Below are 24,524 nucleotides of genomic sequence, written 5' to 3' on the forward strand. Positions count from 1 at the left end.
ACACGAAATCCCATTCCTCTACAGCAGCAGGCAGAATTTTGACAGTAATCTGCATGCTATAATTTTGCAAAATTCTCGTATTAGAATTTGTTGTGTTACAACGTGTATTAAGGGTATGATTTATGATTAACATATTCAAGAACTGCGTTGATATTCTGTATATATTGTTATAAATGCAGTAGTTTTTCTGCTATCATGTTATGGTTTCTCAAGGGCTATATGACAATTCTAAAAGTATCTAGTTAAGATTTTCTTTGCTTTTTCCATCACCACCCGCTTCATATCCTCCAATATCAAAGAATCATATTCCGTTTGTGGTCTGATTATTATGACAATGCACGTAAAATGAAAGCGGTGTCTGATTTAGTATAAATCAATCTTTTTTAATAATCCCTTTAAAACCTGTTTTTATTGCATGAATAAGTAATAGATTATCAATAATGTGAATGGACCTAAATCATAAGAGAAATTGACCCCTCAATGATCGTGTAAGGAATGAAAAAGGAGAAGATAGCGATCATTGATCAATCTAATAAATCCTTTAAATAGTATCAATCGTGCAAAGGACAAAAAAAAAAACAACAAAAAAACAAAAAAACAAAACAAAACAAAAAACAAAAACACACGGACCCCTGGAAACAGCAGAGGTGGGATCAAGTACCAAGGAGGACTAAGCATCCCCTGTCAATCGGTCAAACCTTGAGCCCTCTGTATTGATCAGGCAAACGAAGGAAAAATGTAGTTAAAATAAGTGTAAAACAATGACCAAACAATTGGTATGAAATATGACAGTTAAAATAGGACCAACAATAGGAGGAATTCGTAAACAAAGTCATTATATCGACAAGAAGTTCCAAAATGCTGACTTTAAAGGAAATTGTTGAAAGCCCTGTAACATCAATTTCTTTATCAGTAGCCTGCCTTTGTTAAAAATTGATCTTGCGTTCCGAATCAGTTGGGAGACATTAATACTAGATACATGCTGATACTTATATTGTATTATTACTGTATGAATAGGGAAGTTAACGAATTTTATGTTCTCTTTCACTTCGCTCAGCCGAACATAAATCATTTCCTGTTCTAATATAAAAATAAAACAAACACAGAATGTAGGGTAAGACATAGTTAGCCATTTATAAAGTTGTACAAAGAAGATCACGTCCGTAGGAGGGCAAGATCAGCATCCATATAACGGGTGATAATGGAGTATATCCTGATGGGAAACGATACCAAAGTCTACTGCTGAAAGGCGAAATCAGTGAACATCTTGATAGAAAAGGTTTACTGCCAATCTTCAACAAACTTCATTCAATATCTGAAAATACATCTAAAATTGTAGCACATTTTTAAAAATAAAACTAGTGAGTCGTTGGCTAACTTTTGTCGAGTGATTACAAAAACCGATTCCAAAATCTAAATACCCTAAACCAAATGCCTGCAAATTACTACGATAAACAAAATAGTGCCCCTTAATATTACGAACATCACAAAATAATTTAAATACCCGATACTTGAAAGCGTTACTGGCCTAGTGGAACAAGCGGAAGCTCTCAAAGCTAAAGGACCCCTGTTCAAATCCACTGAGGGACACATTTTTTTTTTACTTTTTTAAAAACGAAAAGAAATTTATGAACTACAGCCATTTTAATGGATCTCTCCAATGCCTTTGATTGCCTTCCCCATGAACTTCATTTAAGTTGGAAGACTATGTCCTATCTAAATAAACTAAAAGTGACAAATAACGTGATAGTACAAGGGTATTAACAATCTCATTTAAAGCAACATTTCGGAAATTGTACGGTCTATATAATAACCTTAGTTGCAATAAAAAGTATCTTTATGTCAAATGTTGGCTGCTGCAATCCCTACACATTGTTAGGCCATCATGTTCACACTGAATTGTCTATGGATTACTTTGTTTATCTGATGAAGACAAAGGGCTCACGGTGGATGTGGACGATCGACAGGATGCTTTCTCTTCCATGGTACCTGAACCTACCTTTGATGTTTTCCGAGGTCCCTGTTTGCTCATTTTATATACATGTACATGTAGTTTAATTGGACTATTTTTTGTTCTTGATTACTGGTCGTTATCTTCACATTTCATGCAGCTGGTTTAAGATGAATATTGCGACGTGATATGCACTTTTACACTATTTAATGATACATACCACCATAAGCTGAATTATTCCGTGAAAGTTCGGTTATCGTAACTCTTAGCTCCTGCTCTGGCTTAAATTAAAAGTAAAATTTTAAATGCCTCAACAAACTTATCTATATTCAAATTTATAGAAAAAGGGTTTTTAATGAATCATATTATAAACAAATGATAAAAATACGCGGTTTAAACATATGCATGACGTCATGGTGATGAATTAATATCTTTTAAATACAAAACATGTCCATATTCTAAAATAAATGATGTAAAAAGCTAAATAACAAAGTGCTTCTACACAGCAGAATGCAAATTTTTGTTAAATTACCGAAGGTTTTGTTGTTGTTTATCTATTTATATTTTTTTAAAGAGTTTATTTAAGGAATGAAGCTTATTTTAACCTATGTTATACGATATAACATAACTTGGGGCAGTTTACGCTTTATAAACCGCGAAGCGGTTTATAAAAAAGCGTAAACTGTCCCAAGTTATGTTATATCGTATAACATAGGTTAAAATAAGCTTCATTCCTTATAATTTAATTTCAGTGTAGACAATAAGACAATTTTTCCTCCAAAATGGCTTCAAATTGAGCATATTTTAAAAGTAACGTCAAGCGGAGTAATACGTTTTTGACGTAACTCATTGTGACGTAGGCAACTTATGTTATACGATATAAACTAAATCTTTTATCCAATCAAATGACGTGTTACAACTAAAATCAAATTATTACTGAGTACACTAAACATTACGTAATTGTGACTTAAGAAAAAGATGTTTATTAGCGTAGAACATTTAAAGGTTGACTGAATAACTTCAAGACAAACAGCTAATCATCCAAACATGATTGATTGTATGTTGTTTTAACGTCCCATTCGAGAATTTTTCACTCATATAGAGACGTCACCGTATGCCGGCGAAGGGCTTCAAATTTAGACCTATACTCGCCACTCATGGCCATTGGGCAGTGAGGTTTTTTTTTTTATCGTGCTAACGCCTACTGTGACGGTTTTTAAGGTCTCATCCGAAAGACCCGTGACTTTCACATTTAGTGCCGGGCGCTTGGCGAAGGAACAGTCACTACCTGACGCGGCGCCGCGAACGAGAATCGACCCCGGAACTCCCGATACTAACAGACAGACGTAATAAACAAAATCCCGTGTATATATATTTAAAAAGAAATGTGAATTTTTCAAATTATTTCAAAATTTACATTGTTTGGTCAGATTTCACCTCCTTAAATTTAACATTTTAATTTGGTTCCAAATTGACAGGATTCTTTAGTAAACATACAAAAGTGAAATTAGGCTATAATATAAAAGCAACAGAAGGGACCGAAAAAGACCCCAAAACCGGTGTTAAGTGCAGTTATTCTTTCAATAGTTCTATGGCCAAGGCAGCCCTAACTTTGAGTATGTACCCAGAGGACACAAATTTCATTATTATGTTAGATTATAAATCTCTCATTAAAATCTCTGAAAGATTTTCAAAGGCGCATTTTCAATATATGATCAACTTAGTCCCATCCTGGGGTTTAAACCCTGGATTCGTGGAAAAAGTACTTCACAAATTTAGTAGGGTGATTACTGAAATAGTTTGAAACAAGATGTGAAGGAAAAAGATTTTCAAAAGTGTAACATGTTTTCAATATATATTCTTATTTAGCAATACTCTGATGAAAGAACCCTAAACCAAGGGGACTTGGATTTCATAATTTTGGTAGAAGGCTAAGGGCTCATGCAAAAACTAAACTCATGCAAGTATTTTGCATGCATGGCGACTGAGAGTAAGCCAATAATAATAATAATAATAAAAAACTTCAACATACGACCAGTTACGCCTCACTCTGGGCCTGGATCCTGGTCCCTGTGGTCTTGATTTTCAAGATTTCTGTAGAGGGTTACGTCTCATTATATTTATATAAACAGTTACCTGTCTGCCAGATGTATAGAAAATGATTTAAAAGTATTTAATAAATTTAGGTGGTTTTGGTCCCACTCATCATATAATCATGACTATATAATACCTTTTTGAAAGTTTTTTTTTAAAAAAAATGCTTTTTCATTTTTCCTTATAACGCCTTTCATCAAGGCGTTATTACGTTTTTATGAAATAATAAAATCTTTTCACTTCGAGTTTTTTGCGCCTTGTGAAAAGCTTTTTTTTTTCGCATTACGCTTTTTTGGTGTTATAACTCCTTCTCACTTTACGTTATAAAGCCTTTTAAACCTTTCCCCTTGTTTTGAAAAAAAAACCCTAGTCTGGTAGATGTCACAACAATTTCATAAAGCTCGTTTACCTTTAGAATGTTTTTGAACAGACCTGGGGACTTTCACTCGAAGGGGGTTAAGAAGAATCAAGTAATAATGACCCGTGATTGGAATAATGCTTCCATGTGAATCTTCCAAACTACTTACTGATCTTATTCTGATATATAACCTTTAACTAAAGTGAATATACACAACTGAAAATACTTGAACTTGAATCGATCCTATCTCTACAGACACTCTCTTTGATTCCGATACTTCTTTGAATCAAAGACACGACAGACATTCTTAGACCTATAGGTGGTAACAAAACAGCTCATTGTATACTTAAATTAGTCAAAGCAATCAAAATGACGCACATCTTAAACATATTACTACACAGAAGAGCTAATGTTGATCAAATGAAAATTAAATGAATGGAACACTGCGGGTTAAAATTCTGATGACATTTTTGATGTATGGAAGTTTAACAATAAGCTCAAAGATTTTGTAAATGAATAAATCCGAAACAAAGAAGTAATGGGAAACCAGAAGACAAGCTTTAATCCCAACATTAAAGAAAAAAAGGAATAGCGTGATAAGCTCATAAAGGCATATCACACATTTAGAACGTTTATTGAACAAGAATGATTGTTGAAAATTTAAAACATGAATACCTTGAGTAGAATATTGACCCTCAAAATTCATTGAATTATTAAAATACTACAAAATAAAACCTACTGGCAAATAGTTTGTAGGTTAGGTTTTTGAAAGAATCGTAAGTTATTAAAATGATCTTTACCATCATGCACGGTCGCTCCTCTCAGACAAGATTTTGCGTAGAGGAAAGTGTGCTTTGCTGGGTTTTTGAAAGTTTTAATTCTCTTACTGTAGTCATTTGAAACAAAGACAGAAACCAAACTTGAAAAATCCCCAAAAGTACATCCGCCCCCTATAATTTTTCCTTTTTTGAATAAATAATTGAAATTACTTACAGTTCACTGAAAGTTTCATCAGTAGGTATTAACGATCTGGAAAATTGTTCTTACACTGATCAATAATGACAAACAAAAATAAAAAAAAAAATATATCAAAATTTCTTGTAAAACTGTTTTTCAGGAAAAAACTTAAAATATTCAATTTTTGTCGATTATAAGGATGAAGTACTTGACTATATCCATATTTTTAATAAGAATGAAACGGGTGAAAGATAAAGAACAGTGATGGTCCATCTTAAAAACCTAAAAAAAAAATATACAAATACAGGATATAAAAGACGGACCCCTGGAAATTTCCTAGGTGGGATCAGGTGCCTAGGAGAGTAAACATCCCCTGTCGATCAGTCACACCTACGTATGCCGTATGTATTGATCAGGTAGACGGAGTAATACGTAGTACAATTTAATATATAAAGTAAGGCCTGACAATTGGTATGAATTGAAACATGGAGATAACGAATGGTAATCAAGCTCAAAATCCATCTGCAGAGCAAACACGGACCTCTAAAACATCAGAGGTGGGAGCAGGTGCCATGGAAGAGTAAGCTTCCCCTGTCGAGCAGTGTGCTCGTTGTCATGATTGGGTAAACGGACAAATCCGTAGACAATTCAGTGTTCAAATAATGTCCTAGCAATTAGTATGAGAAACGTCAGTCAGAATTCGACGTAATGATGATTGTATTTGTTGACATTGTAATTGTATCGACCATAGTTCTTGCTAAATGATGACTTTAAGCGAGACTGTTGATATTCTTGTTTCATCAACCTGTTTGTCAGTAGCTTGACTCTTTAAAAATTGTTCGTACGTGGAGCATGTATGGAATCAACTGGGAGATACATGTATAAACCACATATGCGGGTGATAAGGGTGCTACATAAGTAAGGGAAGCTAACAATAGAAAAGTTGAAGTTATCACGTTTGTCATGAAGTTTGTTGTTAGAGATATCATTAACGTCTTTTTCTAGTTAAAAATCCAAATACGAAATAGATTTGTCAGACTCTGTGGTATCTTTTATTTTGAGCTCACTGGGATATATCGAGTCGGCATATGAATGGAAGTAATTATTGCTAATTGCTAAGACGTCGTCGATATATCTGACTGTCGAGTTGAAGGCCACAGTACAGCAAGTGTTTTATTCTTTTGGTGTATAAGTTTTTGAATAAATTCTGCTTCATATGAATACAAAATAGGTTTGCTAATAACGGGGCGCAATTAGTACCCATGGAAATTCAAACGGATTGTTCGAAGACCTGATCTCCAAAAACTACACAGATATTGTCAATCAAAATCATCTTTTTAATATCTTTTTCAAAGTACTTGTGTGTACAGTCAATGTTTTTAACAAAATAATTTTGCAAATGACCAGTGACAAGGTAAGTTAATTTACGAGTTCTATTTTTATTGAAAAAGCAGCTACATGTATCTATGATGTCAAAAAGGACTCTAATTTATAAAGTGTTGAAAAGTCGTACGTTTTCATGTTATTGATTTAGGTAATATTTCGTGATTTCAAATATGTCATTCAAAATACGACCCAATGATAGGTTGTTTTTGCTATCAAGCTTATTATAACGACCATAGAATTTACGAAGTGCTGTCATTAAACGAGCTTGTTGAAATCCCTATAACATCACTGTCATCGTGGACTAACGTTTTCAAAGTCAATGCAATTGACAAATCACATAGACAATGTATCAATTGACAATATAGACAAATGCTATATATAAAATCACTCCTCCTTAAACTTAATTTTTATTAAAGCGTGATATTTGTCCAAAATCTGTTTTACATTTAACAGACTATTTGAGAATTCGTCAGAAGTATGGAACAATTTATCTGAGTTTAAAAGACTGTAAAAACTTATATAAATTATAATCTGAATATTTTATGCCTTACTATCTACTCTTAATACATTACAAATGTAAAAACTGATACCAACTTAGAGCTAAAAAGATAAGAAAGAATGGAATGAGTATATATTTGATCTTAATGGGAGAACATTAACCTCCCATCAAAATACTCATAAAACTTACTGCTCTCTGAAGTTTCACAAATAACTCATTAGACCTTAGGCTTCGCCGCCTTGGGAAATAGTTTCCTCCCTTGGGGAACCATAAATTTGCTATTTCCCTCATATCCCTTCCATAACTGTATATTATTATTTAAGATCATTTCTTTTTTATTTCATTGCCATAAGTATATTAACAAAGGGATATTTGAGCTTGCAATTGATACAGTTCTATTCGGCGATTCAAAAGGAGGCCACTAAAATTATTTAGCTTAAAAATTTAAAAGAATACATGTATTTATTTTGCATACAAATACTTGTAAATTTACGAATCGAAACGATTCTGACTTTCCAGCATATCTACTATTACTCCTTTTCCTTTGCGTTCTTTGTCCTGGTACATTTTGAACACAATTTAAAAATTACTTTGCTTGCACATATCGTGTCTTTATTTGTGAGTTTTATTTGTGTTTAAGAGGAAGTTGGAATAGCTTTTGACCAGTCGTAATGATCATGTTCAAGAAAGTATATTTAAATCAAGTATACTGCTGTTTTTCCTGGGATTATGTAAGCTGGTAAATTAGACCTACAGCTTTATTGCAATAACATCTACGTCATACGATTCAAAAAAGCTGCCATAATCAGCCACAACAAGTAAACGATTGCAACCTTATATTGTCAGATTTCAGAGCTTTATTTAAAAAAAAAAGAAAGAAATTCTTTAAATACCGACATATCTTTTTCAAGGTAGATTCGTAAGTTAAAGAATGACTTTTAATTTCTAAACATGCATCCCATTTTGATAATTCTTTTCTTGGGGGTATAGGAATCCAGGTTTCATTTTTTTCTCTTTGGTTTGTTTAAACGCAGTAATCTTATAGGTAGAATAAGATAATAAAAATTTTCCGGAGAGAGAAATGTTTATTGTTTATTTCATGTATCATATTAGAAGTGCTCATTTGATAGAGTCTAGGTGTTGAACGTTTTACTGGGGTATGTTTACTATTACTAAGCAAAATATGAGCAATTTATATCACGCATTGCCTTAAATTCCAAGAACATGTTTACTTCTTCTTACTCTTCTTATGACACCACAGAAGAAAAGGTATGATATCTGTAACCCTTCAAGGGGGTACTTCGTTACAAGTATAGATAAGACGATCCGATTTTCAAGTCAATTACTTAGATATGTTTGGCTCGACCGTTTAATATTTCCATAAAAAGTAGCCTTTAATCTATTTTGATAAATGAATGAGGTAGGACTTTTTTCCCCCAATGTTCAAGTGTTCTTCATCCCACATTTTAGTTGTAGTACCTTTATTATCATCATTAGAATAGTGATGCATCATACACTATGGCAGCTAATCGAAGGAGTTTGCCTCCAGCAAGAAATTAGTTTTCATCCTTGTTGTTTCTCTGGATAGTTCACGTGATACGAAATACTATATATGTAGTATGTCAACAAGTTAAATTGATGCAAAGCATCAATCGGCCGCAAAAATATATTTAGCATTATGAAGTATTCCCATAAGAAAGAGTCCATAGAAAAAAAATCCCAAGAAGAAAAAATCTATGATCCATTTTTATATTTGCTTTACTTCTTCGTGTATTTTTAATACTTTAATTTTCAGTGATAAATTGTTAAATATTAATCAAAAGAAATAAATTCATGGATATGAAAATCGGACTGAGATAAAGTTTAGGAATATATTATCATCAAATTATTTATTAAAGACAAATGCAACAAATATCTAAATGCTGACAAAAAGGACGTATAAGTTTGTCACGTGATAATGCTGATCAGTGTTGTGATAGATATTTATTACAATAAATGTGAAGAGGAGAAAAAAAATCCATTATGTCATTTGCAACTGTAGTGTATTTTTTTTTGTTTTTTATTGTTTAACGTCCCTCTCGAGAATTTTTCACTCATATGGGGACGCTACCACTTGCACTTGTGGAGAGATGCAAATTTTGACGTATGCTCGGCACTCAGGGCCATTGAGCAGTGAGAGATCTTTTTCGTGCCAGCACCTACTGCGACACGGAACCTCGATTTATATGGCCTCATCCGAAGGAACGGTCTCCACGTCCCACAGTGGTATTCGAACCCGCTACATAAGGATTAACTAATTACTCCGCGACTATAGAGCGAACGCTCTAACCACTGCGCCAAGCAGGCGAGTGTAGTGTATTCAAAACAAAATTCAGTTCGTGTTAAATTTTATTTTACAATTTATTGATTATTTTAGGCACTGTAATTCACATCCAGAAAACTCAATAGTTTGTTTTTATATTTTACGCACACCCATGTTGGGGAGCAGTTCATGTAACAAGTTTTTATAAAATCATAAATTAATAGATATTTGATAAGAAATGAAAAACAAATTGAAGTGTAATAATAATCATTTAGACTTAGTTATTAAGCAAAATTTTAAAAATTTTATTCATAACTTTTACCTATGTTATCAATAAAGAATTATTCCACTGAAGCAGTGCAAAAAAATGTCTCATTCCCCCTTGTGCACTCTCTAACACAACCACAAATAGATCGGCCTCTGCTGCGGCTGAAAACAAGTACAATATTCAGTGGACTTTTTTCTCACAATGAGATACAATGCATTTTGATGAAGACTTAAGACATGTTCTCATCTTTTTAGAATATTTTTTGTTATTATTTTCTAACCTTGTAATTAAAATGAAAGTCTCGCGTCATAAGATATATGTTTCCGTGTTTCGTTTGGTGTCGGCATGATAGAGAACCCTTCCTGAACTGTCTGTCTAACAGGTTATCTAAAAGTGGAACTTTACTTATTGCTAATGAGTGAAGATTAAAAATCGAGTAAATTTTTTACATCTATATGCCACGGAAATAACCCAGCGTTACCGATCATTGGGAACTCAAAATAAATACAGTGCTTGTTTAGTTAATCGGTATCCTTTACTAGTTAGAAACCAAAAGAAATTTCTTTTCTGAACAAAGTTGAATCTTGAGGTTGTTTGCAAAGACTCAGTAGGGTTGTTTTTATATCCATGTACCCTTTGAAGATATCCTTTCGAGAAATTTTCAAATTTCTACCTACTGAAAATATCATGGCCCCTTATACTAAAAGTCAGTATGGACAATTTAAAGTCCATTTATGAGCAAATATGAATTGTAGAAAAATAGTTGTATAAGAAAGTAAAAGGTCAATACCTTGTTGTTTTTACAGCAATACTAATGTTTTTTCTTGCAGATGTGTTTCTACAATTCTCCTACTGTGGCTTAGATTTCGTTACCTTAATTCTGACGAGTAGACTAAACTTTGGTCTACAGTTAATGAAAATACTTGTATATTAAATCTGATCCCACCTCTGATGTTTTTAGAGGTCTGTGTTTCCTTAGCTCCTAATTTGTTTTGGTTCTATGGACTTTTGGGCTTGATTACTGTTCGTGATCTTCATTGAGATTGATTTTAGAAAATAGGTATGCTTTCCTGTGTAAAATGAACCCTTAGTTTTTCCATATTCTTTCCCCAAGGGATGTTCAACTGATCATTTAATAATTAAACTTGGCTATTTACGTCCAACATATTTTTCCTACATGATCTTTATAAATTTTGATTGATTTTGAATTGACGGATTTTGTTATGAACAGTAGTTTGATTGATTGCGTGATATTTCATCCTATTCGAGAATTTTTTTTACTCATATAGAGAAGTCACCATATTCCGATGAAGGGCTTCAAATTAAGACTTATATCCTGAGAAGGATCAATTTTTAAAGCAAAGCGGGATACTGACAGATAAGTTGATGTTACAGGGATTTCAACAATATCGTTGGTGAAGGAACAGTCACTATGTTTAAGTCTTAGGTTTGACGCGGCGGGGCTAACTAGAATCGAATCTGGACCTCCAGATCACAAAGAGAAAGCCCTACCACTAGGCTATGGTGACCGGTGATTAATAAAGATGTAAAAGGTGAAGATAACGAACAGTAATCGATCTAAAAAAAAATATACAAACAATATCAATTTGTGAATAGGGCATAAAACACTCCCAGAAATTCCAAATGTGGGATCAGGCCTAGGAGGAGTAAGTACCCCCTATTGACCGGTCTCACTCGCTGTGAGCCCTATGTATTGCAGACCTGTTTACCCATACTGTTGTGTCTCAGTATTTTTTGTTAGATTTGTCCGTGAGATTTGACATTTGCCAGTAAGATTTCACTTTCCATGGATTTTACATACATTACTAGAGAACAACTACATTTCTGATAACCAAAACATGGTTTAATAACAAATAAAAACATCATACCTTGCTTTCTTTCGAGGGCAATCCGACGTCACTGAAGTGTTTGAAATCTTTCTCGTTTTTGCAATTAAAAAACGTCAAACTGAGAGTGATCATAACGAAATAAAAGTGCTAAAATCCAAACAAACGGATTTTTGTATTTTCATAATAGCAAAACGTGAGACGTATTTTGGACTCAAAATCCGTACAAAATACGGCGAAATCGTAAGAGTAAACAGGTCTGGTATTGATCAGGTAGACAGACAATCCATTGTCTAGTTCAGTATAAAAACAAAGGTTTAACAATCACTTTGAATCACATCAGACAAAATACGACAGAATGATAGGTTAAATTTGTCAAAAGGTCATAATCTTCAAAGAAAACCTTGTATAATGCTTAAAAAATGAATTGTATAATAAATTATCTCATCAATGAATTATCATAAATTATCTCGTCACACAATGAATTACTAGTATTACTGTAGTTCACAAGCATAAAACAGGTTGTTCTTATTACAAGATTAATATTAAGCACTGTATGTAAGAAAGAAAATGGCACAATACAAAAACATTCCATTGGATTGTAGCCATGGAAAAAAAATAATAAAAAAAATATTACTGATTTTTTGTAATAAGTATAACTGCTTTGATTTTTATTAAATTATCAGTGCATACAAACATTATATGTTACGTACTTACATGAGTATTATTGCAATTATCACACTGCAGCTGCTGAAATAATCACTTAATATGTTCTGATACTGTTCCCAAGAGGAGCCATTTATTGCGGAATTTTCGAAATAGAGGAGCCATTTATCATAGGAATTTTGAAATATTCCGGATATAATAATATCAAATACATGTTATTTGCTTATCTGTCTGATAAAAAGCATAACAATCATATAATATTATGCAGAAGATGATTATAAGAAATAACCTTAATTTCCGTTGTTATAATTATACTTTCTGTGATTATGACATATAGATAGCTTTCATCGTAGAGGCTAATATCTACAAGTCTGCAAACCTACCAAGCCTAAAGGCTAGGTCACTTTCCTTGTAGTGCAATCAGGATTCTTGTGGGATTTTTTCCCAGAACAAATGTATATTGCTTCAATCTTCCAATTCAATGCTGTGATAAGACGTCAACTCGTGACGTAAACACCAAACTATATAATCTTCTAGCCAAGGATTCAGTATATAGTCGATAGTCCTGTATGCGAGTGTTTTATAGAAATATAGACAGATTTAGTAAGAAGGTAAGTTATTGCTCTGTGTAAGCTAATAAACATTGCAAATTTATCTATTGAAAGAAAATTAATGGAGCTATACTACATTTAAATATTTGAATTTGAATCTTAATTTAAATTCAGAAATACTTACATATTATGTAATGTTGTGTGATATATTTAATTGTTGATTACTTAACTAAGCACGTAAAAAAATAAAATCTTATTGAAAGATAGTTTCAAATGTGAAAAGTTGGTTTACAAAATGTGAAAAATCACCATTCAGCAAATATTTTAGAGATAATTTTATAACATAAGTGTATTTCCCAAATATATAAGGCCATCATTAAAAATATCTTTGTTTCCCCTAACCCGACCCAAAAATCTCAAGTTGGGTAGGTAGATAGGCAAATAATTTTTTTTTTGACAGCAATTTTGAAAATACAAATTAAATGGAATGATACCTTTATAAATAAGTTAAGTACAAAAGAAAGCGATTTGTAAACAGCTAGAATAATATACAAATGTCGTTAAGACTAACATTTAAGGTAAATTAATTCACGACTATGATAATATTCAAACGCAACTTGTGAAATATTTCATACCAGAGTAAATTTGTTGAAATTGAATAAATCTGTTTAAAAGATTCTTATGTACACAAAGACCGGACATCCCAGTATTTATTTCATACCTAGGCTACTATCAGCTTCCAGTGCTTACACATACAATGTATAATTTCAAATCTATTAGGATAAAGTATGTTGACCATACAATGTACTTTTTCAAGGGCTTTGAATTGTGCATTGGTTCTAGAGCATTTCGTCGATTTAAGGAGCGAATTCTAAGTTGTAGGTTCAAACCCTAATGAGGGACGTTGAGACCGATTCTTTGAATGAGACCATAAAAACTTAGTTCCAGTGTCGCAGTAGATACTGGCACGAAAAAGATCCCTCACTGCTCAATGGCCTAAATTGCCGTATGCAAGTCTAAATTTGGAGCATTCAACAGACAAATGTTTAAATAAATGTTGTTGTCCCAATAATTTTCAATGGCATTCAAATCAAAGAAACAACCAATCTTCAAGGGCCTTATTAAAGAAAGATACATGGACGTCTCAGGAAGCTTGTATCATAATTTCAAATCTATTAGGATAAAGTATGTTGACCATATTTAATTGAGACAATCCATATCTAAAAATGATAAAATGTCATTCACAATGTCAAAGTCATGAAGTTTAACTCATGAATAACAGGCAGGAAGAAAAGACGTTTGAAATCTAGTCATTAGGATGTAATATGCAGACTTATTTACAACTCTTATGGTCCCATATACATGTAGTAAACATAGGAATATTGATAAACTGTTTATAAGATCGAAACTCAAATAAAATGCAGTGAAATTGATTGGTTTGTTTACAAGGTGGGCGCTTTGTCTGCTCATGAGGGGTATCATGAAGAGGGCCTACGGACCTAAGTATGATCTCTACGTACTTAATTTTAAGACAGGTTGGTAAATGCAACCGAAACACGCTTTAAAGGTCATTGTATATTTTATTTTATTAACAAAGTGTTTCAAGAGTGTAGGATTTTTATATGCCAAAGGCATAAGGTTGATACGTCGTCGTTCTTTTAAAACATGAACTAACCCTCGGTGACCGAGACATGTTGTGGGCGCCAATTTGTTTCAAACGCTTGAAAATCACAGAACAAAATCAGTTGTTCTGATAAAATGGATTTTGATGGAATTCTATTTTATAAAAGATGTTAAACATAAAAAAAAAAATATTGGAATAATGTTATGAAAAAACCTTTCCAGTCGGCGCTTTATAATTGGGTCGGTCGCGTTAGGGGAAACAAAGGTATTTTTTATTTTGGCCTAAAAACATTTCTTTTTTAAACTCATTAAATTTGAAAACATCTGTAAAAGATTTCTTCTGTTATAATAATCGAGATATTAATCTCAACACATGATTTCCTCCTTTGTTATACGTATCTCCAGAAGAAGGACGTGTTTCATGTTTTTTAGTATATGACAAGTTGATAAAATTGTCATTCATCCGAACAAAGATAAAAAAATAATTATTTTAATAAGATTTCTTTCAATAAAAAATGACGATAAAGTATAACAGAAAATTTATATAATAAAAATCACAGATCACAGAATTGGAGTCTTTTCATTTGCCTACGAAGTCATTGTAACATTTAATACAATTACATAGAAACATGAAACGACGATAAAAAAAAATAAGCAATTAATTTCCTGTCTGTAGATTCATTTGAGAAAAGTATTCCAGTTTCAGTATGATCTATTTCGATGCGACATAATTGCACTTCATGAAAATATGCTTCGGTGAAAAACACCTGTACATAGTTTCATAAACTTTAAATTCTTAAACACATGATATTATTGGTTATATAGACACTTAGAGGGGTAATACTAAATATATGGGGTTACGCCTCGCCCAATATGCATTTTTTTCAAGGACCCCATATATTTAAGTATTACCCCTCTAAGTATCTACAAAACAAATTTATCCTGTGGAAGATTTTTTTAATAAGTATATTTTTTGTGAGTGAACAACAGTAACAATTGTTTAGATTATGACGTCGTTTGATGCTTATGTGAAGTCAGTTATTTGGTTCCTCATGGGCGCAATCAATATTATATATATATAACAAGAGGCCCATGGGCCACAACGCTCAATATGGCCCTGCTGTTCTTCGACAGCAGATATCTTCTCCTATAAATTCATATGTAAAGCTTTGATCACCTGTTCTAGGCATACCCTACCCCCAGGTGCCATGTTTTGAATGAAATTGAATCTAAACTTTCTGAGGATGTTTCTAATCATGGTTTTGCTGTTCCTGAAAACGTATTTTAAAGATGTCTGCCACCCTACCCTGGGGGTGGGGGTGGGGTCATGATTTGAACAAACTTGAATCTAAACACTACCTGAGGATGCTTCCACATAAATATGACTAATCATGGCTTTGTTGTTCTTGAGAAGAAGATTTTCAAAGATATTTCCTATATATATTCTTTTGTTAAACTTTGATCCCCCATTATGGCCCCACCCTGTTACTGGAGGATGCCTTGAACAAACTTGAATCTACAATACTTGGGGATGCTTCAATATCAATATGACTAATCATGGCTTTCCTGTTCTTGAAAAGATTTTTAAAGATTTTTCCTATATATTCCTATGTAAAACTTGGATCCTCATTGAAGCCCCACCCTACCCCCGAGGGTCATAATTTGAACAAACTTGAATCTACACTACCTGAGGATGATTCCATATCAATATGACTTTTTGTGGCTCTGTTGTTCTTGAGGAGAAGATTTTTAAAGAATTTTCCTATCTATTCCTATGTAAAAATTGGATCCCCTATTGTGGCCCCACCCTACCCCCGGGGGTCATGATTTGAACAAAATTGACTCTATACACTACCTGAGGATGATTCCATATCAATATGACTAATTGTGGCTTTGTTGTTCTTGAGAAGAAGATTTTTTAAAGAATTTTCCTATATATTCCTATGTAAAACTTTTATCCCCCATTGTGGCCCCACCCTAACCCCGGGGGTTATGATTTTAACAAACTTGACTCTACACTACCTGAGGATGATTCCATATCAATATGACTAATTGTGGCTTTGTTTTTCTTGAGAAGAAGATTTTTAAAGAATTTTCCTATATATTCCTATGTAAAACATGGATCCCCTATTGTGGCGCCACCCTACCCCCCGGGGAGTCATTATTTTAACAAACTTGAATCTACACTACCTGAGGATGATTCCATATCAATATGACTAATTGTGGCTTTGTTGTTCTTGAGAAGAAGATTTTTTAAGAATTTTCCTATGTATTCCTATGTAAAACTTTTATCTCTCATTGTGGCCCCACCCTACCCCCGGGGTCATGATTTGAACAAATTTGAATCTACATTATGTAATGAAGATTTCACATAAGTTTCAACTTTTCTGGCCCAATGGTTCTTGAGAAGAAGATTTTTAAAAGATGACACCAAATTTTCACCAATTCTTAATTATCTCCCCTTGGAAGAGGTGTGGCCCTTCATTTGATCAAACTTAAACTCCCTTCACCCAAGCATGCTTTGTGGCAAGTTTGGTTGAAATTGGCCCAGTGGTTCTGGAGAAGAAGTCGAAAATGTGAAAAGTTTACAGACGGACAGACAGACAGACAGACTACGGACAAAATGTAATCAGAAAAGCTCACTTGAGCTTTCAGCTCAGGTGAGCTAAAAAAGAATTAAAGCGTACTCACATCTTATGTAAATATAAGAGAACACACTGGAAATTCTATTGCAGTTTTACATTTAGAAATATCAAGGGCCGCCAATTATTTATTTTACGAAACCATAACAACAGCATAACGCAGGGGTAATAAGGAAGCATACAAAATATTCTACCTTGACTTAATCAGTGCTACATTATGACGTCATAGTAGGCGAGATGACGTCAATATTAGAATACAAGTTTTCGTAATATTCGTATCTAGAGATGTAATTTAACTCTAGAAAATGAATAGAAACGTGTAAACATTAACAGAAGTAAAATGATTTTATTTTGTTATGCTGTATCTGTCATTTTGATTAAAATCTACCACCGATGACGTCATATGTGTACTTCAAGTAACCTGGGAATTGATCATGTCGTGTAAAGAGAATTTGGCTAAGACGGCATGTACAAAGATACGTAAAATGGAGTTTAAAAGCAAATATCCTGAATATTTTGTGAAATTCATATGGAGTTCAGTTACTGAAACAGGTATGCTAATTTATTTTCATCGATTGTATTCTCTTCGAAGACAGTCAGCTATATACGTATCCCGGTCGGCCTTTCCTCTGTCATTTGTGACAAAAATAATGCAGCAGAACAACAATAAGCTGTATATTTCAAAACATAAGATTTGTACAGATGGAAAGTTTGCCTCCTAAAATACTTGGAAAGTGCTGCTAGAATCCCGAGTTAAGCATGGTTTTACGAAAAATCTCGGTTTATATGTATAAAATTCAAAACATCGGGTAAGGTTTCGTGCAAATGTGAGGAATTATTATTTTACTGACGGGACAGTGGGATTCTAGCAGCACTTTTTAGGCAAAATAGATGTTTTCCAACTATATTATTTACTCAAAGAAATTATTACACTTCGGGGTATTGTTGTTCTGTTAGCTTTTTTACTAAGGAAAATTTCGCTATTAATAGAAGTCACGTGATGCCGTGGTGGTGGTGCACGTCTTTGTGTTAGACACTCTTTTATCTTTATGCAATAGATAATAATAGTTTACATTTATCAGCGGTTTTGGTAAATTATCAAACTTAATTTTCTTTAAAAAGTCTAAATTTCCAGAGAATTGACTTATATGCTTCCTTAACATACCCGCGAATAAATTTCTACAAAATTTTCATTGCATATGTATTTCATGTTGCTAAGAGGATTTACTTATACTTAAAGACTTAATAATATATTTTGATCTGTCTTCATATGTCACAGGAACTATGAAGTTCCCTTTCTAAGGAAGAAATTCTTCAAAATCATATGTCAGTTTTGAATATTTTTAATATTCCAAACAACCAAAATGAATTCGAATTACCATACTTATATTGGATTCCGAAACTTCATAAAAATCCTTACAAACAAAGATACATAGCGGGTTCCAGTAAATGTTCAACCAAGCCTCTATCTTTACTCCTCACTAAGATATTAACAGTGGTGAAGGAGAAACTTCAAGAGTACTGTGCAACAATATATTCGAGAAGTGGTGTAAATCAGATGTGGATACTTAAAAATTCCAAGGAACTTTTGGAAAATTTGAAATCACAAGATTTTACCAAAATCAACAGCTTAAAAACTTACGACTTTTCAACTTTATACACAACCATTCCCCACGATAAATTAAAGTCCAGGCTTTTTGATATCATTGACAGCTGCTTTTTCAATAAAAATGGAACTCGTAAATATACTTACCTTGTCATTGGTCATTTGCAAAATTATTTTGTTAAAAAACATTCTGATTGTACACACAAGTACTCTGAAGTTGACATTAAAAAGATGCTTGAGTTTCTGATTGACAATATCTATGTGGTTTTTGGAGACCAGGTCTTCCAACAATCTATTGGAATTTCTATGGGTACCAATTGTGCCCCGTTATTAGCAGACCTTTTTTTGTATTCATATGAAGCACAATTTGTCCAAAATCTTGTACGTGAAAAGAAGAAAACACTTGCTGTGGCGTTCAACTCTACATTTAGATATATCGACGACGTATTGTCAATTAACAATGACTATTTTCATTCTTATGTCGATACGATATATCCTGGTGAACTTGAGATAAAAGATACCACAGAGTCTGACACATCTGTTTCATATTTGGATATTTTACTTGAAAAAGACGTTAATGGTAATCTAACAACCAAGCTTTATGATAAACGTGATGACTTTAACTTTTCAATCGTCAACTTCCCTTACTTATGCAGCAATATACCTTCATCACCTGCATACGGGGTATATCTCTCTCAGTTGATTCGATACGCAAGAGCATGCTCTACGTATGTACAATTTCTAAAACGAGGTAAATTATTGACAAATAAGTTGATGAAACAAGAATATCAGCTGTCTCGTTTAAAGTCATCATTTCGTAAGTTCTATGGTCGATACAATGATTTTGTCAGCAAATACAATTTATCATTGAGTCAAATGCTGACTGACGTTTTTCATACTAATTGTTAGGCCATTATTTACACTCTGAATTGTCGACGGATTTTTCCCTTATTTCCCGATCATGACAAGGAGCACACGGCGGGTGTGACCGGTTGGCAGGAGATGCTCACTCCTCCATGGCACCTGATCCCACCTCTGATGTTTGGAGGTCCGTGTTTGCTCTGCTCCTATTTTGTATTGTATAATGGACGTTTGAGCTTGAATACTGTTCGTTATCTCCATACATTTCATCTTCCCTCCAGAATTTAAGCATAAAGAATTTTTGAAGGCAGTAACATATTAGATTTCGTCTGGCCTCATCCTATCTCTTGCATTGTGTGGATTTAGATACTCAGATTTCAGAACAGTAGTTGTAAAATCGTCTCTCTTAGGTCTCCTTTTTTCTAAAACCTTAGGCAGATTTTTAAACTAAATCAGTCGCGTCTCTATCTGATTTCACTCCGATCTTGTACTAATAAATACAATATTAGGCTTCAAGTAATTCTTTAGCCTTTGGAATTTGAATATCCAGACTCTTGAATATGTTTTACCCTGAGAAGGAACAAGAAATTTAAAAAGAAGTAGCATACAGGCAATGAACTAGTGGAAACAGCAGCCCTCAGCTCACCTGAGCTTAACTCTCAAATGAGCTTTTCTGGAAGAGTGTCCTGTATCTGTTTGTGTCTCTTAACTTTTCAAATCTTCTCCAGAACCATCTGGCCAATTTCACCATATTTGCAACAAAGCATCCTTTGTTTAAAGGATTTATATTTGTGCCAATGAAGAGTCATTCCGTCTTTCCAGGGAGTTATTCAGAAATAGGTGTTATTGATGGAATCATTTACAAAATTTATGTGAATGCCTCCTTATTTCAAATTTGTACAAATCAAGGCCCTAGGGTTTAGGGTGGGGCAAAATAGGAATGAAGTTTTATTTGGGAACATCTATAAAACATTTTTAAAAATCTTCTACCCAAGAATTCAAGGCCACAATTAGTCGAACTGATATGCAAGCATTCTCAGGTTGTGCATATTCAAGTAAATTAAAACTATTCCCACCGGAGATGGGATTGATTTACAAAAGAGGATCAAAGTTTTACACGGAAGTACTGCATGTTGGAAAAAAAAGGTTTTTTAAAAAAGCAGGATCATATTATAAATCATATTATTATGCAAGCATCCCAAGAAAGTGCAGATTCAAATATTTAAACAATAACCTCAGGGTTAAGAGGGGGCAAAAGGGGGATCAAATATTTCTATTGAAAAATATATAGTAGAAGTGTTTGAAATATAACAAGATTGTCTTCTTTCCCACTGTTATGCAATAATTACATATAATGCAATTATCTCTTTAAAGTACACATTTGTTCATCAGGACCCCTTGGACTAAATTGGACATAAAATAGATATTTAGAATTTTACATGGGAATATATGAGTTTTTTTTTAAAAATTAAAGTGTGACACCAAATCATATTGATATACAGACAATCTTAAGTTGTGTGTACAATTTTATGTAGACTGGGATGAGGGCTAGATTTGGAAATCAACTGTTACATAATGCATGTATATAGATATCTTTAAAAGAAATCTCCAGAAAGCATAGTAAAGTTAGTCAGATTGATTCTCAGAATCCCCATGTGTGCATTCATGTTTGGTTAAGTAAGGCCACTTGGGCGAGGGTGGGACAACAATTTGACGTCAACATTTTTTATGGGAATATAAGGGTGACCAAGAGGAGCATGTGGCCCTTAGCCTCTTGTTTTTTTATCTATGACAATGTTGTCAAAAGAGTATTTTTGAAAAAAAAATACTATTTTCATTAATTCTAAAGATTATAAATTAAGCTTTTAAAAAATTTGCTTGCTATCATCAACTCTCCTCTCCCCCCCCAAATAAAATAAAATAAAAACACCAAAAAACCCCCTTTTTTCGCCCACAGAGCAAAACAAGGAAGCCAAAATGATTCTCAGCGCACGAAAACTTTGTTGGTAGGGGCATAATATTGTATTGCAACACCTTTAAACAATGTTACTTAGTGAATAAATTAAAATTTCTTACTATTACTTTTAGTCAGCAAAGATTTCTAAAAATAATGCCATTTAGCCTTGAACTTTTATTAGTGTATCACAATTTGATTTTACAGGAAAATATTACTATTAAAAAACTTCTCACAAGGTGAACACTACATAAAGGATTTCTGACAGAAATGAATGCAACCAATATAACAATACCAGGACAGACCAGATTTCCATTACCACTCTCTATCACACTATGTGCCCTGGGGACAATAGTCACCTTTGAGAACTCTGTGATTGTAGCTGCATCAATAAGGAGCCCCAGACTGAGACAGAATATCCACCACAACCTCGTGTTGGCGTTGTCTGTTGGTGATCTTCTGCTGGGGGTGAGTGCTGTTTCTACAGGTGCTCGTCTTGCTCTACCATGGTTGTCGGGGATCCTACCACTCTGCATCGTTAATGTTTTTCTACAAGTTACAGGAATAGCTATGTCCCATTTCCAAACATTTTATATAAGCTTTAATCGCTTCTTAGTGATTACAGAAAATCGCCTGAACATGGTCTTGTTTAATGGTCATCGAAAGTATATACTGTATGCAGTTAGCTGGACGGGGGTGATGACGTTTATTGGATCCATTATGGCACCAGTAAAGCTAGCAAACAGGAAAGTGTGCAATGTGAAGATAGTCTACGGTAACAACTATAATTTATTTAGGCCAATTTTTCTCTCTTTCAATGCTCTTTTGTTGGGCCTCATCATCGTGTTCTACATATTGACATTACTTGGGGTACGTCGTCGATACAGGAAGACAGCTCCAACCATTCCTACTGAAAGCACTTCACAAGATCGCTCTGTGTCTGTAGTGGTAAATCAAAGAGACAAAATGGAAAAATTGAGGACCAAGAGATTTGTACACTCCATGAAACTTGTCAGCATCATTTTAGGTGCCTTAATGATCTTTTCAGGTCCTATAGTGTTCGTCAACTTGTCCAGAGAACGGCCACACACCATTATAATCAGCACACTGTGTGCTACTACCTTCAATTCCTTAATCAACCCAATCATTTACAGCTGGCAGATTTCAGAACTGAGACAGGAAATTCGAAAGATGTTCCGGTTAGCTTAATTTAAAAGTAAAAAACTGATTTTCTATACATGTACTTTAAAAACACATTAAAATATTGCCTCTCTCTGTCCCACTAAGTGTCCATTATGGAACGCTAAATTAATATATATTCAAATATTTGAACCTATCTTCAATGAATTGTACCTATCTTCAAATCAATTGTACCTATCTCCAAATGAATTAAAGATAGGTTTAATTCAATTATACCTATCTTCAATTGATTTGAAGATAGGTACAAATGATTTGAAGATAGGGAAAGGTACAATTGATTTGAAGATAGGTACAAATGCCATGAATTAAAGATAGGTATATTGATTGATTTAAAGATAGGTGCAATTGAATTGAAGATATCTTTGATTACAAAGATACTGACAATAACAATTACTCACAATAAAAATGCACTGTGCGGTTCCATCCATTGTTCAAAACGCTGTCAGAAGAACTTTCATTATTTTCAATAACACAAAACGAATTGAACCTAGGTATAATTGAATTGTACCTATCTCCAAATCCTTTCTGGATATGTTTCAATTGTACCTATCTTCAAATCAATTGTACCTATCTTTAAATGAATTGAAGATAGGTATAATTCAATTGAACCTATCTTTAATTTAATTGAAGATAGGTGTAATTCCATTAAAGATAGGTGTAATTTATTTGAACCTAGGTTTAATTATTTAGAGATAGGTATAATTATTTACACCTATCTTTAATTCATTTAGACCTATCTTTATTTCAATTGTACCTATCTTCAATTCATTTGGAGATAGGTTCAATTATTTGAAGATACGTACAATTATTTGAAGATAGGTTCAAATATTTGAATATGTTAATTTGGCGTTCCATAGTCCTTTGACAATGGTTACCTTTGAGAACTCTATGATTATAGCTTAATCTTATAAATATGGGTTAAATGTTCAAATTTATGAACCTAAACTGAGCTAATGCTTTTTTTCGCCACATCATCTCGAAGCAAGATTTATTGGTGAGATCTTTCCTTCAGATTATAGAATATCAAACGACAACTTCTGAAACGTAGATGCTAGAGAGCATTTTAATTTCTCAGGTTAATTTTGAGGAGCTATTTTTGATTTTTCACACTTATCTATAGATCAGTTAAAGTACACTGTAGAGAAAAGTGCTCACCTGAAGTTCAATTTGCTTACTTTATACCTAATTTTGAATAGACAGGCGCTCTATATCCGCGTCTATGTAGCATCTGTGTTGTAGTGTTGGCTATCAAAATGATGTACCCTCAGTATCCAGATGAACATCTCTTCAATACATGTGTTTCCTTGTCTCATGGAATTTTTTCAATTTGTTTTAAATACAGGATTTTTTTTTGCCAGAAGGTCTTGCAGGCAAATAGTCAAATACAAATAGAGATGAGAAAAATTGTTTGTTTGTTTAAAATTTTTAACCATTGGTTACCATTGAAGAACAGAGTCTTTCTTTACAATTCTTCTTATGAAGATTTGTGAAATTATACTAGGTAGTTTTATTAATATGTTTTATTTAATCATGTTTATTCTCTTCCATGAGTTACTTTAAATCATTTATTTTCGTGGAGTCCGTCCGCATGGCGCAGTGGTTAGAGCGATCTCTCTATAGTGGCGAAGTAAGGAGCTGATCTTTACGTCGCGGGTTCGAATCCACTGCTGGACGTGGAGACTGGTCCTTCGGATGAGAACGTATAAACTGCGTGTCACAGTAGGTGTTCGCACGAAAATGATCCCTCTCTGCACAATGG

General features: G+C 33.4%; 1 protein-coding gene across 1 annotated transcript; it reads left to right on the forward strand.

Annotated features, from left to right (window-relative positions):
- The first annotated feature begins 21,835 nt into the window (after positions 1 to 21,835).
- LOC133185107 (G-protein coupled receptor 12-like) lies at positions 21,836 to 22,774 on the forward strand. The gene has a single exon (XM_061320165.1). The coding sequence runs from the start codon at positions 21,836 to 21,838 to the stop codon at positions 22,772 to 22,774; it is 939 nt and encodes a 312-aa protein (XP_061176149.1).
- The last annotated feature ends 1,750 nt before the right edge of the window (positions 22,775 to 24,524 follow it).

The sequence above is a fragment of the Saccostrea echinata genome, unplaced genomic scaffold (assembly GCF_033153115.1).
Source record: "Saccostrea echinata isolate AGI-Se365-2 ecotype Australia unplaced genomic scaffold, CSIRO_AGI_Sech_v1 ptg000012l, whole genome shotgun sequence".
Classification (NCBI taxonomy): Eukaryota; Metazoa; Mollusca; class Bivalvia; order Ostreida; family Ostreidae; genus Saccostrea; species Saccostrea echinata.